This window comes from Anneissia japonica, unplaced genomic scaffold, assembly GCF_011630105.1.
Source record: "Anneissia japonica isolate Jap-2015-1 unplaced genomic scaffold, ASM1163010v1 scaffold1881_len754168_cov175, whole genome shotgun sequence".
NCBI lineage: Eukaryota > Metazoa > Echinodermata > Crinoidea > Comatulida > Comatulidae > Anneissia > Anneissia japonica.
This window is the reverse complement of record NW_022757845.1, coordinates 301,984-316,235: the sequence shown is the minus strand read 5'-3', so window position 1 is coordinate 316,235 and position 14,252 is coordinate 301,984. Positions and strand designations below refer to the sequence as shown.

Here is a 14,252-nt window from a genome sequence, read left to right as displayed (position 1 = left end):
TTTTAAAGAAATGCTTGTCTTTCTTGTGTTATTTATTCATTTTAACACTGTATACCTTTTATTTAAAAAACTGTTTCTCAAAGTGTTTCATTACACACAGGGCAATATACAGTATTATACTCTTAATTATGCACCGCAGCCCTTATTCGAATATCGATACCCTCCACCTCTTTCGGACATCTCTGGGTCTGCCCCAGAATGTAGGCCTATTGTATCTAAATTTTGTTTTTCAACAGTGAGGTTGGAATTAATTTTAACCTAAATATTTTCCCTATCATATATACAAAATGTTTTTTTTTTTTTAATGAGAGCTTTCTTTATTCGTAATATAACATTACAATACTAATTGCACTTTGCGTCGAAGTTGTAATTCAGAATTTTGTTGTCAACATAAATTAATATGGGTTTTGCAAATTATCCTACAAATTAAAAGGCGCCCTCTAGCACCATTTTTTATCCTAAACATTTAGGGCTTGTTAATTTTGGAAAAATATAACAAAATACTAAATATAAACATTAATCATTTAAAAGAAGCACGTAAAGTATGCTATCAACTTTCGATGAGAATTCAGTTTGGAATTTGTTTTCCTTGATCTACTATGCTTAATTTATTAAGAAAAAATTGATAGTGAGGAGGCCTATAAGGTTTTGTACTATGAATATTATGTATGCATATGTTAATCAGGAAAACTATCTCTCATTCTGATTTTTAATAGAGACATAACATAATTTATAGGTATGTCTCTGTACAGAGGATGGCCAGTAGTTTGCACAACCCTAAGTCATATGAAAAAAGGAATTCTGTTATAGGCCTACTAATCGTCTCATTTAATCACAAACGTTTTTATCAAATAAAAAAAAAAAATGTTACACTAAGTTTCACAAGAGCAATTGGAAAACATATTAAACGATAGGCCTATCGATTTTGTGACCATCTCTGATCCCTTATATGCTCTCGGAAGTATCGCCGCCATTTGCTGCCCTTGTTTGATTTAGTTGCTGGCACCTTATTTGGTCTTGATTTGGTATGATTATCTTGGTTTCATTCATTAAAATCGTTACAGCAATCGAGAATTCTCTCCGATAAGATCAGCTTATCAACGATGGTGTAGGGATTTTATGAAAATCAGGCTTTACATGGAGGTAATTTATACCTAGACTGGGTTCCAGTCCCTAATCTTTGTATTAATCAGTTAAAATGCTTAAGAATAAATCGTTTTTGGCACCAATGGCGTTCCATATTACTTATTTGCATGGCGTTCTATAGTATACTTTTTCTGGGATTAATTAATTCGCATCAAAAAGTTTCTCGACATAAACTGACGCTGGTGGCGCTTTCCGAAATGCGCTAGTACTACGAAAAATCAATAAATTAGAGACTTGTGGCAAGTCTAATTTACACCCTGCATGGTTAGTAGATCTACGTGTAAAGTTCCTCCTCCAATTCGAGACCACTCTAACTCCGAGACCACATTTTCGTATTTTAACACAAACTACAGTATACCCTCTATTTAGAGACCGAAGCCATTGACTACCCCGCATTTTCAGGTCCCCCATGTGGTCTCGAATTTAAAGGTGGTCTTTTATGTTTCATCAATCACACCGTGTCTGCTTTACGCAACAATAAAAAATAAGACAGGCTTTATAAAAAAAAAGGTATGAGTAAATCAATGTTGTACTGATTAATTTTGAAGAAGAGAGAAAAGGGTCCGGGAAAGGTTAAAGGGTATAAAGAAAAGGTTTAGTCAATTTGGAAGATTACTCCTTTGGGCGCAATTTAGTGCCTTTCCTTCCCGAATTTTCTGTCATAATTCATTGTCTTTTTCTCAAGGAAATAAGACTTCCAATTATTTCCGCCAACCAATTTTAAGTGGTTGGACGTCTTCCGGAAATACAGTCCTGCTAAATTCAATTTCGTTTGATAAGCACGTCTGGTAAAACAATGGATTTAATTAAGACTTTATAAAGCGCTTTCCTGAAGAGTTCATGCCATATCCGCGCACAATTGAGTCTGCTAGATGAAAATATTATGTTCTACATTCAGACATAGTCACGAGCAATGAGCGCGCTAGGTAATGAGCATGAGCTCATCCATTCACTACACGGCAAAGTTTAGTCGCGGGAATTGAGCGTGCTACGTATGTAAAATAATGAGACTATACGATGTGACATTATCCAATCACAATACGGCATATTTAATTTAATGAATACGTAAACATATGTTTAGAACTTACTTTATTATTATTATTATTATCATCATCATCTGTCATCATCATCATCCATTATTATTATTATTATTATTATTATTATTATTATTATTATTATTATTTATATATTTATATTTATTATTATTTTCAGTATTATCATTAGTATTTTCCTTACTGCTGTTTAATATTATATTACTTACTAATATTATTAGGCCTTGGCCTATTTGAAGGTTTAAAAATTATGAATGGTCATTAATTATAAGTCTATGACCTATAGTTCGAAATAGAAGCACTGACCCTGACAAAAATAGCTACAAATGTGCCAATTTCGCTCAGTGTACCCGGTGCACCGAGTCGTGTGTCAACGGCCCCTGGAGTCTCAAGGATGCCACCTCCACTGATTGGTCAGTCTAGCACTGTAATGACGTCAGAAGCGTACCGTGTGCACTGGGTCGAAACTTTGCCCTGAATGGTAGATGCTGATGTCCTGTGTAAGAACCAACAGACACGTAGCAACACCTTGAAGTGAAGCCGTTTCAGTCATCATCAAGGTAATACCTTTATTTTTGTTTATCACATTTTCCAATATGAATTGTGTATGATGTTTTCTATATTAAAATGATGAGATAAGCTCAGACGAATTGTCAGAATGATAGTCTATATTGAAGCAAGAGGAGTAAAATAAATCCCGTGCTGTACAGTACTTTATTTGGTCCAATGCAGGATGTGTGCGTCTATCAGAAATGTCTTCCTCCTTGATTATATTTCTAGTTAATTTGGGCATATAACCTGTCTTGGAAACAGACCTCTCAGAGCGATCAATACAATTGAAATATTCTATGCCTGCCCCGTTTCTTTAACCTAAAACGAAAATTAATATACTCAACGGCGAAACAAAAAGTGCAAAATGGTGATGTTTATTAATTTATCGGGTGACAATTATTATTATTATTATTATTAAAAATATTATTAGGCCTATATTTATTTCATGTTTTAGCTGACACAGAACAACACATATCATAAATTTAAGTATGTAAGCCTCATGGAAGGAAGTTACTATAAATCCTAAACGGAAACAATGATGTTGTAGTCTCTAAATTTTCGAATTACCACTTACCACATCATTTGTGCTTACGAACTGGTCAGTTAACGAGTAACCAAGTTTCTCATTTGTCATCAGCTTGTTGGCCGCATGAACATAAAAATGATGCAGGTGAACAATGAAATAAATGTCACGAGACATTGAAGCTCGTGTGTAGACTGACATTGTCACACATTTTCATAATGTCACTATGTGGTTGGCCTAGGAAGGTTGTCATTGTTGTCAGCATGATGTAGGGGAGATTCTGATGACAAATTTGCATGGGGTCTTAAATTTATAAAATAAGTAAAATGTGTAATTATGTTCGGGAAACAAAAACAACCGATGAACCAGTTGTTTTACAGGGTGGGCTCTAGCGAATAATATCGTCGATGATTATCCTTTTCTTTTGATTTAAATTTAACATTATACGATTGGCTAAGTTATTGCTGTGTACACTGAGAGAATCAAAACCATGTTGATTTGCATTAAATTTAATGTTCATGTGTTTTAAAAGAAAAAAAAAAAAAGAAAAAAAAAAGTAAAATCGCATTTCGGATAAGATTTTTGGTTCGGAATCCGGATGTCCTTGAGGAAACGGGCCTCGAATCTTGAACCCTTAGGGCTTTATATACAAGACAGTCAATAGATTCCTTTCCTGGTTTCTTGTTTGTGATGCATAAAATAGGCCTAGTACAGTTTTTGCGTAAACATGAGTGCCATTCAGTACTAAATTCTATTTCAATCAACGCTGGGTGATTTATTCCAATGAACTCCGATCTATTTATACCTGCATGGTGATAGTAAACAAAATCGTAAACATGAGAGCCATTGTATTTCAGTCATGCCCATTTCTGTCAATCAATACTGTGTCATTTATTCCAATTAACGCCAATCACTGATAGTTATTGAAACCATCAGGGGGTCAAAACTCACGCATTTCGCACGCTGGAACACTTGTTGAGCGGCAAACAAGTTTGGTCTGACTCGTAAATCATGCGTCGAAACTCTACATTTTTACTACAATGACCTTTCATAAACATTGGGGGGACCACACGGAGTAACACCTTGCATCCCGTTACCATTAACCTTGGATTGGATGACATAGGGCTATTCAATTAAGATTGTATAAGACCATGGAGGTATAAGACCAAGAGAAAGTAACAAAAAAGTGAATTTTCCTTTTTGATCCCCACTTTTTTTTTCTTTTTTTTTTAAATATATTTTTTGATGTGGCTTATCTAAGAGACTTGAAATGGGAGAGGAAGGGGTGAAGGTGGTGTGGGATCGGAGCCTCGATGAATAAGTGAGGGGCTAGTTCGCAAAATAAGGACTACCTGGGCGTGATTTTTAGGCTTCGGATATTTTCAGCAAGGAGTGGGGGATTTTTTTGGGGCGTGCGGCCTGCGCATCCCTACGTCACTGTCGTTTGCTATAGTAATGAGAAAAATGTATCATATTTCGCATGCACATGAAATCGCTAATCAGTTAAATAAAATGACTTTAATACGGAAAATGAAGGAAGATGACAAAAGGAAGAGACAGAAAAAGCCTCATGAAAGCCAAACAAATTGTAGAAACTCAATAAATAATTCACTTTTCTAAATACCTTAAATTTGCCTTGTTCAATCTCTTTTCGAACGCGCCTTTCGTGAAACCTGAATATTGTATGATGAGCACTAAATTAACAACACTGCAATACTATAGGTCTAATAATGTTGATAATAATAAAAATAATGATGATGATGGTAATGACGACGATGATTATGATGATAAAAATGATAAGTTTAAATGTCAAGAATTAATAATCAGTGTAGGTATAGGCCTATGTACCGGCAACTATTCGTTTGTATTTGTTTGTGTTTTTACACTTAGTTTTTCCTCCTAATACATTGCTTGAAGTTCGACCTTAAAGTACAGACGTTCATAAAAACATACAGTTGGAATAAATAAATAAATACAGTCCACTCAGGCACGAGGTTAAAAACAAAGTTATAAATATACTTATATAGGCCTATCTCAGGTTAATGGTGTCTCATTTCAGTAGGCCTATTCTCACAGGGAGGTGTTATAAAATAAGTCAAATGGGAAGGACTGTGGAGCGCCATTTACACAACAATACGATGATAAGAATTCAACCTAGATGTGATTCAATGATGAAAACTAGCCAAATACATCAATGATGAAGAATACATCGATGAAGAAAAATACAACGGTTGAAAATGTACCGACGAAATCAGTGAATATGCGTCTATTAGAAATGCATCTATCAAATACATTTTTCATCGATGCATTTTCATCATCGATACATTATACTTATCAGTTAACGTACTTTCACCATAATCAAGGCTAAATTGTAATCAGCGAATTGTTACGTGAACGGAGTTCCATAGGGAACTATAACGGAAAGTATCAACTAAGTGCAGACGTCGGTTGCCGACTGGTCGTTGGCTCTCTATGTCAAGGACCTGTCCCGTGAAATCACAACTTATCTGGAAAAAGTTGTTTATGAGCTCTGTCATACATTTAAAACAATTCGGTGACATTTATCTACACCAAAAGAACGTGTCCTGAACTTGTTTATATGGAATTTCCAAATGAACTTTCATTGTTGATTGTTTATCCTTCGGTGACAGGTTGAAGAAAATCATAAATTTCTTATCTAAATGCATTTTATACTCGGTGAATGTAAAACACTTATAAAGCTTTTCTCAATTTCACTCTTTCGCGTTCGCCGGTGAAAATTCACTTTTAAATTTGATTTTTAAAAAGGTTGAAAATTAGTGAAATTCACTCTGAATAGAATGAAATTTCACTTTTTTAAATTAGTGTACATATTTGATTCACCGATGAAACACAGTGTATGCCTTAGCACTCTTGTACCCTGTTCACTTTTCCTGTTCTATTAAATTCCACTCAAACGTTACAAAGATGATTTTCTTCCTGGGTATATGCATTTTTCCTTTTCTCATGAATTTTTTATGATCTTGTTTTATATTTTAGTACGAATTGAAAAGAAATTAAATAAGTTTTACTTTGAATGAACAATGTATGACTCAAAGTCAAAGAGAATGTTTTATATCTGCTATAGTTTTATTTATTTTTTTATTTGTTTGTTTAACGTTACTCTATTTTAAGCCAAAAAATGACACGGCATCCAGTGTCCTCCTTGTTGTCTCAGCATCGTGCGTTCTGTTGCTCCCTCATGCACAGATATACTCAGTAGGCCTACAGCTTTCGCCTCGATCCTAGAGTTCTTTATTTAATCAATAAATATAAACATACTTTATTTTAATAGATGGGAGGTGTAAAGTTCCTCTTCGTCCTCGGCTTGATCTGCCTCTTGATCGTTCGGCCATCAAGCGCCGACGTGAGTAATACCGTCGAAGAACTCATAGACACCCAAGCGCAGCTTTTACGTGAGATCTTCGGTGAACTGAACAGAGAGATCGAAAACCTGCAGAGAAATTTCGACACTGAATTAAGCGAGCTAGAAGCGAGGTTGATGGCAGATACAGAAGCGAAGGTAGCCGAGCTACAGGCACAAATTGACGGTATGTGTCTGATTCTAATTTTATTTTCCTTTTCTTTTATTTTGGGGGGAGGGATTATTCCAGATTTTTGAATTAAAACATTTGGCTGAGGTACGGTGCCAGCACCAACGTGTAACAGATATATTGTTCCTTATCAACTCTCATGTATGGTGGTATTTTAGGCATAAACCTACGGTAACTCATACAGTGTAGTGTCTGTCTTCTTGCTTGCATCAGATCTCGAATCCAGAATCGCAGCTCAACCAGCTGTACCTGCAAAACCAGCTACCAAAGCACCAACACAACCGCCGCCAACTAAACCTCCAACCGAAGCACCAACTACCACAAAAGCAACGACGACGACTAAAGCAACAACGGTGGCTGCGGGTCCATTGGTTTACCACAATTGCAAGGACGTTCGCGACTCCGGATTCGACGTCAGCGGCAACTACATGATCGACCCCGATGGAGTTGGCGGACCTCTGGCAGAGTTTGAAGTATATTGTAACATGACAGATAGTGGAGGTAAATTTTCTTTTGTTTTCTTCATGCGAATTGTAACTTCAACGGCAATTGTTCTTGTCGATATTTAGCAAATACATTGCCTATCATGTGGATATAATGAATGTGTGTTATACGCATTCTGATTTCGAAATTAATCATTGTGTAGTAGATTAGAATGTATATTTGACCTTTGAGATGGTTTAAAGTCATTCGCTTCTGAGCGACGTCATAGGCACACCTTGACATTCTATTGGTCAGCGAGTGTAAACATTTCAAATATTTCTACTGCAAAAAATGTTAACATTTACAGGCATAGGAATAATGTGATCTTCAATTAGCACACGTAACTGTATTGAAATATGTATTAAGATACAATTGTATGCTTTAACTACATGCTTCAGTTATTACGTGAGCCGGACTAAATTGGCTATTTAGAATCCAAAAATTGGATGGAGAATTTTGGGTCATTATAAAAACAACATGGCAGCATATTAATTATTCGATCTAATTTATAGAAAAGTGTCGATACTACACTATTTATTGTCTCAACAGCATATACTTCTATTGGTGTTGAGCAAGCGTCAAGTATGCCCATCACCGTGAAGGGTCCGGACGACCCCGGTGCGTACGTCTTTACTCCAGAATACTTGGCAACGACAGAGCAGATTTTGGCAGTTGTGTCTGCGTCGTCAGAGTGTAGACAGTGGATTAGTGTAAGTATAAACTATTGCATACGGTATATGGTATCCGATCGAACACCCAGTGCCATAGGAGAGGTAGTGTGGTGCAGAAACCGCCGTAAACCCAAAATAACTACGTCATGAGCTATTTTGAATGAGTTCCGCACCTACACACCAATCCCACACTCCCCGGTCTACACATCGTTTGGACAGCGATGGTGAATGTAATCTTAGGCTGCACTTTATATATTCTTTTTGACAATTTGAACTATTGTATGTGCCATTACTGATGCTCACATATAGGTCGTGGAAATATGACGTCATCGTGCCGAAAGTTGGAAAAGCACATTTTTATATCCATATTTATCTAAACCCCAAACTAATACATGTAGGACTTGTAATTTATCGCTGTTTTCGTATTCTAGTAAAGCTCTGTTCACAAAATTTTGTGTGATCAATTTGTATGGTGTGCTCATATATATGGGCATGAAGATGTCATATTACACCCAAATAATATGTGCATATCACAGTTATTTTATTACATAAAATTTGATTATGTGGACAAAGGTTAACATACAGTGTATTATTATTGCAGTACTCGTGCACAAGCGCTGTACTCTTGGCGTACCATAAGAAGAAAAAGCTGCATCACGGATGGTTGGTTTCTAGAGATGATGCCCAAATGATCAACTGGGGTGGCGCCCCAACCAATTCCTTATCATGCGCTTGTGGAGTTACAGGTAGGCACATATGGGCGGCCATTAACGTCAAAATAGAAAAAGTTGTCGTAAGGACAAATCCAACCACGTGTCAGTCAAATCAATTTCCGTATTTTAAGACAAATTCATCCTATAAAGACAGAACCATCCACGTAATGAACAATTCTATTCACGCAATGCACAATTCCATCCACGTAATGGACATAGGCCTGTCCATATCACCACCGCAAAGCTGCATTTTACACCGAATAAGAAATTTTCCGATCGGACGGCCTACCGAACCGATCATAAAATCAAATTAGTGTTTAAGAATAGGGACGCTGGCGTTGACCAGCCGTTATCTTTCTTCTAGAGCTTTCGAGGCGTACCAGTATACTGCGTGCAGTCGACTGTTGAAGATCCGTTCCGTCCGGAGTTGTATAATTAGGGAGTTTTCGAAAGCTTACAAAAACGATAACGAATACGGTTACTTAATTAGACAACCCTTCTGTACAGTAGCATATCTATCTCAACGTATGCCTTTGCATGAACCAATGATCATATTCAGCTCGTACAGCATATTGTCAAGAATGTTGTAGGAATGAATGACGATAATGATAATAATGACAATAATGACGTATTCGTTATTGTTTTCGTGATGTTGCGAAATCTTACTATTATGCAGGGGCGGATTTAGGGGGCTCCCTTTTGGGAGGTAAAAAAAAGAAAAAAAAAGGGGAAAAAAGAGAGAAAAAGAAAAAAATGATAGCCCAGAATGCCTCAAATGTTATGTTCGGGCGTCTAGAACACAAAAATTTCGCGGGGGCATGCCCCAGACCCCCTACGACAGTGTTGTCTCAATCGGTCCAACTTTCGGCCCCCGCTTCCGGCCCCCCTTTTGGACATTTCTGGATCCGCCCCTGTTATGTACTGTATACAAACCCTTGTGTAAAATCAAAATATTACTGGTCCTTATATTAATTGTCTTAATTTTTCATTTACAAATTTGTTTGCGGGCCTTGGCAGCGATCCCTGTGTTGATGGAGAGGGGAAGGGGAGATGTTTAAAAACTCAGACTTTTCGTAATCTGAACTTTTTGTAAATTGCAGTTGACATTTCGTAGCCAAGATATTGCAAGTTACGAAATTTCCGTGACAGAGTTACGAAAAGTCAGGGTTAAGGTGACACACTATAATAACAACTAACGGAATAATAACGTGCCATGTATTTTTTCTTTTCTCAGATACTTGTGTTAAAAATGATATAAAATGTAACTGTGACGCTAATGATTCAAAACGGGAATTGAACGATAGTGGTTACCTCACGGACATCGACACCCTACCGATAAAAGCCGTTCATCTGGGCGACGTCGCGGGCAAGAAGGAGATAGGACATCTTACTCTTGGAAGCCTAGAGTGTAAGGGTAAAGTGTAAATGAGTGGTTCGGAGGGGTTTAAACATGCATTGTAGATGATGTCATGATCAACTGTAATTCTTCCGCTAATTAAAGTAGTTCCCAGTCCAAGTGCATAATAGATTTTGAGTGTAAATATAGAACTAAATTTTAATCACACTCTGTAAAAAGATTGGAATCAATTTGAACAATTGTCGATATTCATTTTCCGTCTTTTTATAATTATCCTTTCTATAATCATATCATGTAATGAAGAATTTCAAAATTGTAATCGTGTGTGCTAAAATATTTCTGAAAACATCATACCATTTGGGTCATTTCTTAATTTGTCGAGATATTGGACACCGTACCGTAACTTCTTAAATTCAAAAGATTAAATTTAACTCTAGAATACCGGTAGTGCCAGCAGAGGTCACTCGATTAAAAATTCACTCTAAAATAAGAATGAATTTATTTTTAAAATAGTGATTACCGTAAGTACGTTTTCACTAATTGTTCATTGTTTTGAAAGTTAGAGAGTACGTTTTAATTGTTTTGATCATCTGGAAAAATCGATTAGGCCCGGTTACCAACTATTATAATCATGTATCTTTATATGTGATCGCATGTTATACGAATTAAGTCGGCTGCTCTGTTAAAACAATGAGGATGTGCAACGCACATTTTTTGTCTATTATTAATGTATTAGGCAATAATAATCTTAATAGGGAGGCTTCGCAAGCTTACGAAAACGACAAAAAATACGGTTACGTCATCAACTGTTTAGTCAATCCGTCTCTTACATTTAGCATATCTGTCATGATCACAACGTAACATATCCACCCCTTTTACAGGAATCAACGATCATGTTCAGCTCGTATTTGTATTGTCAAGAATATTAGGCACAAATGACGAAATGAAGATAATCCGAACTCGAATAATCCGGGCTTGCGAAATCTTCCTAATATGTAAAGCTTTACTTTCTCATTTTACGCATAATGCCAGTCCATGTCTTTGTATCATTCATTAAATAACATGTGCTATACGTTTGAAGATGAGCCAAATTTTAGCTCTTCTATATTTGTTTTAATGTTCAATAAAATACCAAAAATTGGCTACCAGTATCCATTGTGCTTTATTTATGTCTATTGCTCAATATGAATTATCAGCAGACGACGTAAATGTTAAAGCCCCATTCCCGGCAAGATTTCAGTTGTTAAGAAAAATCTGATTTTTATATAGGCCTATGTTATAAAGATTTATAAATGTAACGAAATTGCTAATTTAACTGAATTTAGATATTCCTAAACATGAAAAAAAATGTAAAATAAGACTGAAATTTGATTTGATTTTTTTTTGTGTTCCACACAAAAAAATAAATGCGGATGGATTTTTCATGTTTGATTTTGCGATAGGCCTGCGAAGAAATATAGTAGGGCCTAGCCTTACCTCGATTTAGGTTCTATTATCACACATAAAAACGGCCGACATGATATTTTCCCTTGCTAGTATTGTTTCCTTGCTAGGAATTATTTCAAATCTATTAAAAAAATGATTATGACCGAGATTTTGACAATTAAACAAACATATCTCAGGCCTACTCGATCGATCGCAGTGTGCGAGATGCGAAGTACAAAAACCAATTTCATTAGAGAGGGCGTAGTTTATTGACTGTAGTATACATAAAATTCCAATATTTTTCCATTGTTTATGGTAAATAGAGTAATGCATATGCATTTTTTCTATAAAAAAAATCGTTTTTAGTGAAATTTTGCCGGGAATGGGGCTTTAACTTATACCTTCCAAGCATGTATTTCGATAGTTCCACCCGTTTTGGAAAATTTGCGAGAATTGAAAGTATTAGAAATACTGTACTAGACTGCTTACTTTTTTCGGTGGGGGGGGGGATGGGGCGTTAATCTGGAGGGGCCCATTATTAGGCGACCCACACCATTGAGGGCCCATGATAGTAATTGTTATTTTTTGGGGAAAAATTATAAAAAATGCTACCTGAAATTTCTATGGGCTCCCTAGTAAGCTTGGACCCCGGGGATTTTCCCCATCCTCCTCTCGGTGGAACTGGTCCATGGTAAAAGTAAGCAAAACCACTATCCATCAGCTAAAATAAGCATCATCATATTATATAAAAGGTACTTGTACCGTAAAAACCTCGAAAGCCCAATGGGCTTAATCTCGAGAAGAAGCCCATCTTGAATTGAAGCCCACCTCTTCAGTTTGCAAAATTAGCCTCGAACGAGAGAGTATCGGTAGAGTACATACAATGTACATGAATTTAAAAGAAAAAAATTAATTAAGAACATGCTTGGTTTCTACAGTAGTTTAGGTGATCTAATGACGGTTAATACACTCTATGATCAGATTGATGTATACAGTGGTCCTATTTGTAGTTTATAATGCTAATTCCCAAAATTTACAGCATCCTTTTAAAATGAAGCGCCCTCCCCATCTTTACTTTGCAAAAGTGGTCTTGAAATGAGGCCCATCCAAGGTTGGCAAAACATAAGAAGCCAGGGCCTCAATTCGAGGTTTTACAGTACTTTTATAATTTTTAAATCACAAACAAGAGCACGAGACCGTTATCCACGCAGTTCCAAACACCCTCGTAAAGACATTCAAACGTCGGCAATTTGATGTTATCATCCTGTACCGTATATTTTACTTGGCTCGATGTATTTTGTGTAGGTCCGATTGGGTAATTTCGTCATCGTCTGAACCTGGAACCCAGTATAATATACTTTCTCAGGAACGTTGACGCAAGTAATACTCCATATTTAAAGGAATCACTTGAAATGACTTCCGAAGGTAATTACTTACAAAGAAAGACAAATTAAAAATCCATCTGTGTGCGAGGGATTCATGGTCGTAAAACACACTTCAGCTTCCGCTTGGAAATCATCCAGTGGGCTAGAAATTGACGCACCAAACTCAAAATTCAAAATATCCTGTCTCATGAGCTTACGTAAGTACAGTAATCTAGAAAGTTTATTATAAAATACAGTGGATTTCTTAGGCCTGATAATGTATAGTTCGAAGAGCACTGTGCTCATCCGTTAAACCGTCCAGACTAATGAAATTTAACAACACAGGCTTATTTATGCTATTAAAATTCCAACAGGCCTATATCGAATTGTGTTTTTGAGTTAATAATAAAGTAGTTTTTAGATTTAAATTGAAAGACAACACAAGAAAATTACTTCCCGGCGCCAAAGATATATTGTCTTTGATGACTCATGTCTATATTCTAATAACTAAGACTAAAAATTCGAATGATATGATGTTAACATGCTGTGGTATGTGATAATAGAGTAAAGACAGCATTACATTAATTTTCACATTAGGTAGGCTTGTAATTCGTAGCAGGGAATTCAACTGCGTATAAACAGACAATAGGATTTAAGGAGACAGCCCCGGAAATCGGCAAAATACTTTACTCGATCCGTTTGGGTTTCATCAAATCCTGTCGTCTGCGCGGCAAGTCGTGCAGTGCAGACTGTACTGGCCTAGAATCATTGTCAATGCTATTTACCCGATTATCTGCAGCAGAATGCCTTGGACAATATGGATCTGTTATGGATTAATGGTTACAATTGTAGCCGGCGATATAGCTTTTTTGCAAGATAAACTCAGCAGTGTTTTAAATATCCAGAACAGAATGCTTACAGAAATGGAAAACAAACTAAAAACAAAGATTGATGAATCGGTAGATGAAAGCAGAGTGACATCAAGGCAGGTCTTAACCGAAAGGGAGCAGCACAGTTACCAGAGGTTGCAGACTATACAAAGACAAATTAACGGTAACGGGCCAACAGTCTCTCTTCTTTCAACGTATTATTATTATGCACATATTTAGCTACGTTATAGATCTGGACATACGGTAATCAATTCAGGCTTCCACACAAAAGCATTTCATTGATTGGTACGGTAATAATCCGTGAATACCATCTAATTATTGAAGATAAATAATAACCATTAATCGAATGAGTATCTTATGGATCTATAATGACCAATTAGTTTATAGACGTAGTATCACATATTTGTCTCTTATCTAACGTCCACTAAGGCTTTGACATTGTGTAGGTATGCTTACTAATACACATCTAGATGTGTATAAGAGACATGAATTATTTCAAATCTA

At 36.3% G+C, this 14,252-nt stretch overlaps 1 protein-coding gene across 1 annotated transcript; it reads left to right on the top strand.

Moving 5' to 3' along the window:
- The first annotated feature begins 2,623 nt into the window (after positions 1-2,623).
- On the top strand, positions 2,624-11,214 carry LOC117124911 (contactin-associated protein 1-like). Its single transcript, XM_033271249.1, has 6 exons — positions 2,624-2,758; positions 6,587-6,842; positions 7,059-7,346; positions 7,878-8,038; positions 8,601-8,745; positions 9,947-11,214. The coding sequence occupies exons 2-6, from the start codon at positions 6,587-6,589 to the stop codon at positions 10,135-10,137; spliced, it is 1,041 nt and encodes a 346-aa protein (XP_033127140.1). The 5' UTR covers positions 2,624-2,758; the 3' UTR covers positions 10,138-11,214.
- Positions 11,215-14,252: the final 3,038 nt, after the last annotated feature.

Excerpts from the sequence above, each read along its gene's own strand:
- LOC117124911 (XM_033271249.1), top strand. The coding sequence starts at position 6,587 with ATGGGAGGTGTAAAGTTCCTCTTCGTCCTCGGCTTGATCTGCCTCTTG. Across the intron at positions 7,347-7,877 it reads TAACATGACAGATAGTGGAG|CATATACTTCTATTGGTGTT; the intron begins GTAAATTTTCTT and ends TTGTCTCAACAG. Across the intron at positions 8,039-8,600 it reads AGTGTAGACAGTGGATTAGT|TACTCGTGCACAAGCGCTGT; the intron begins GTAAGTATAAAC and ends TTATTATTGCAG.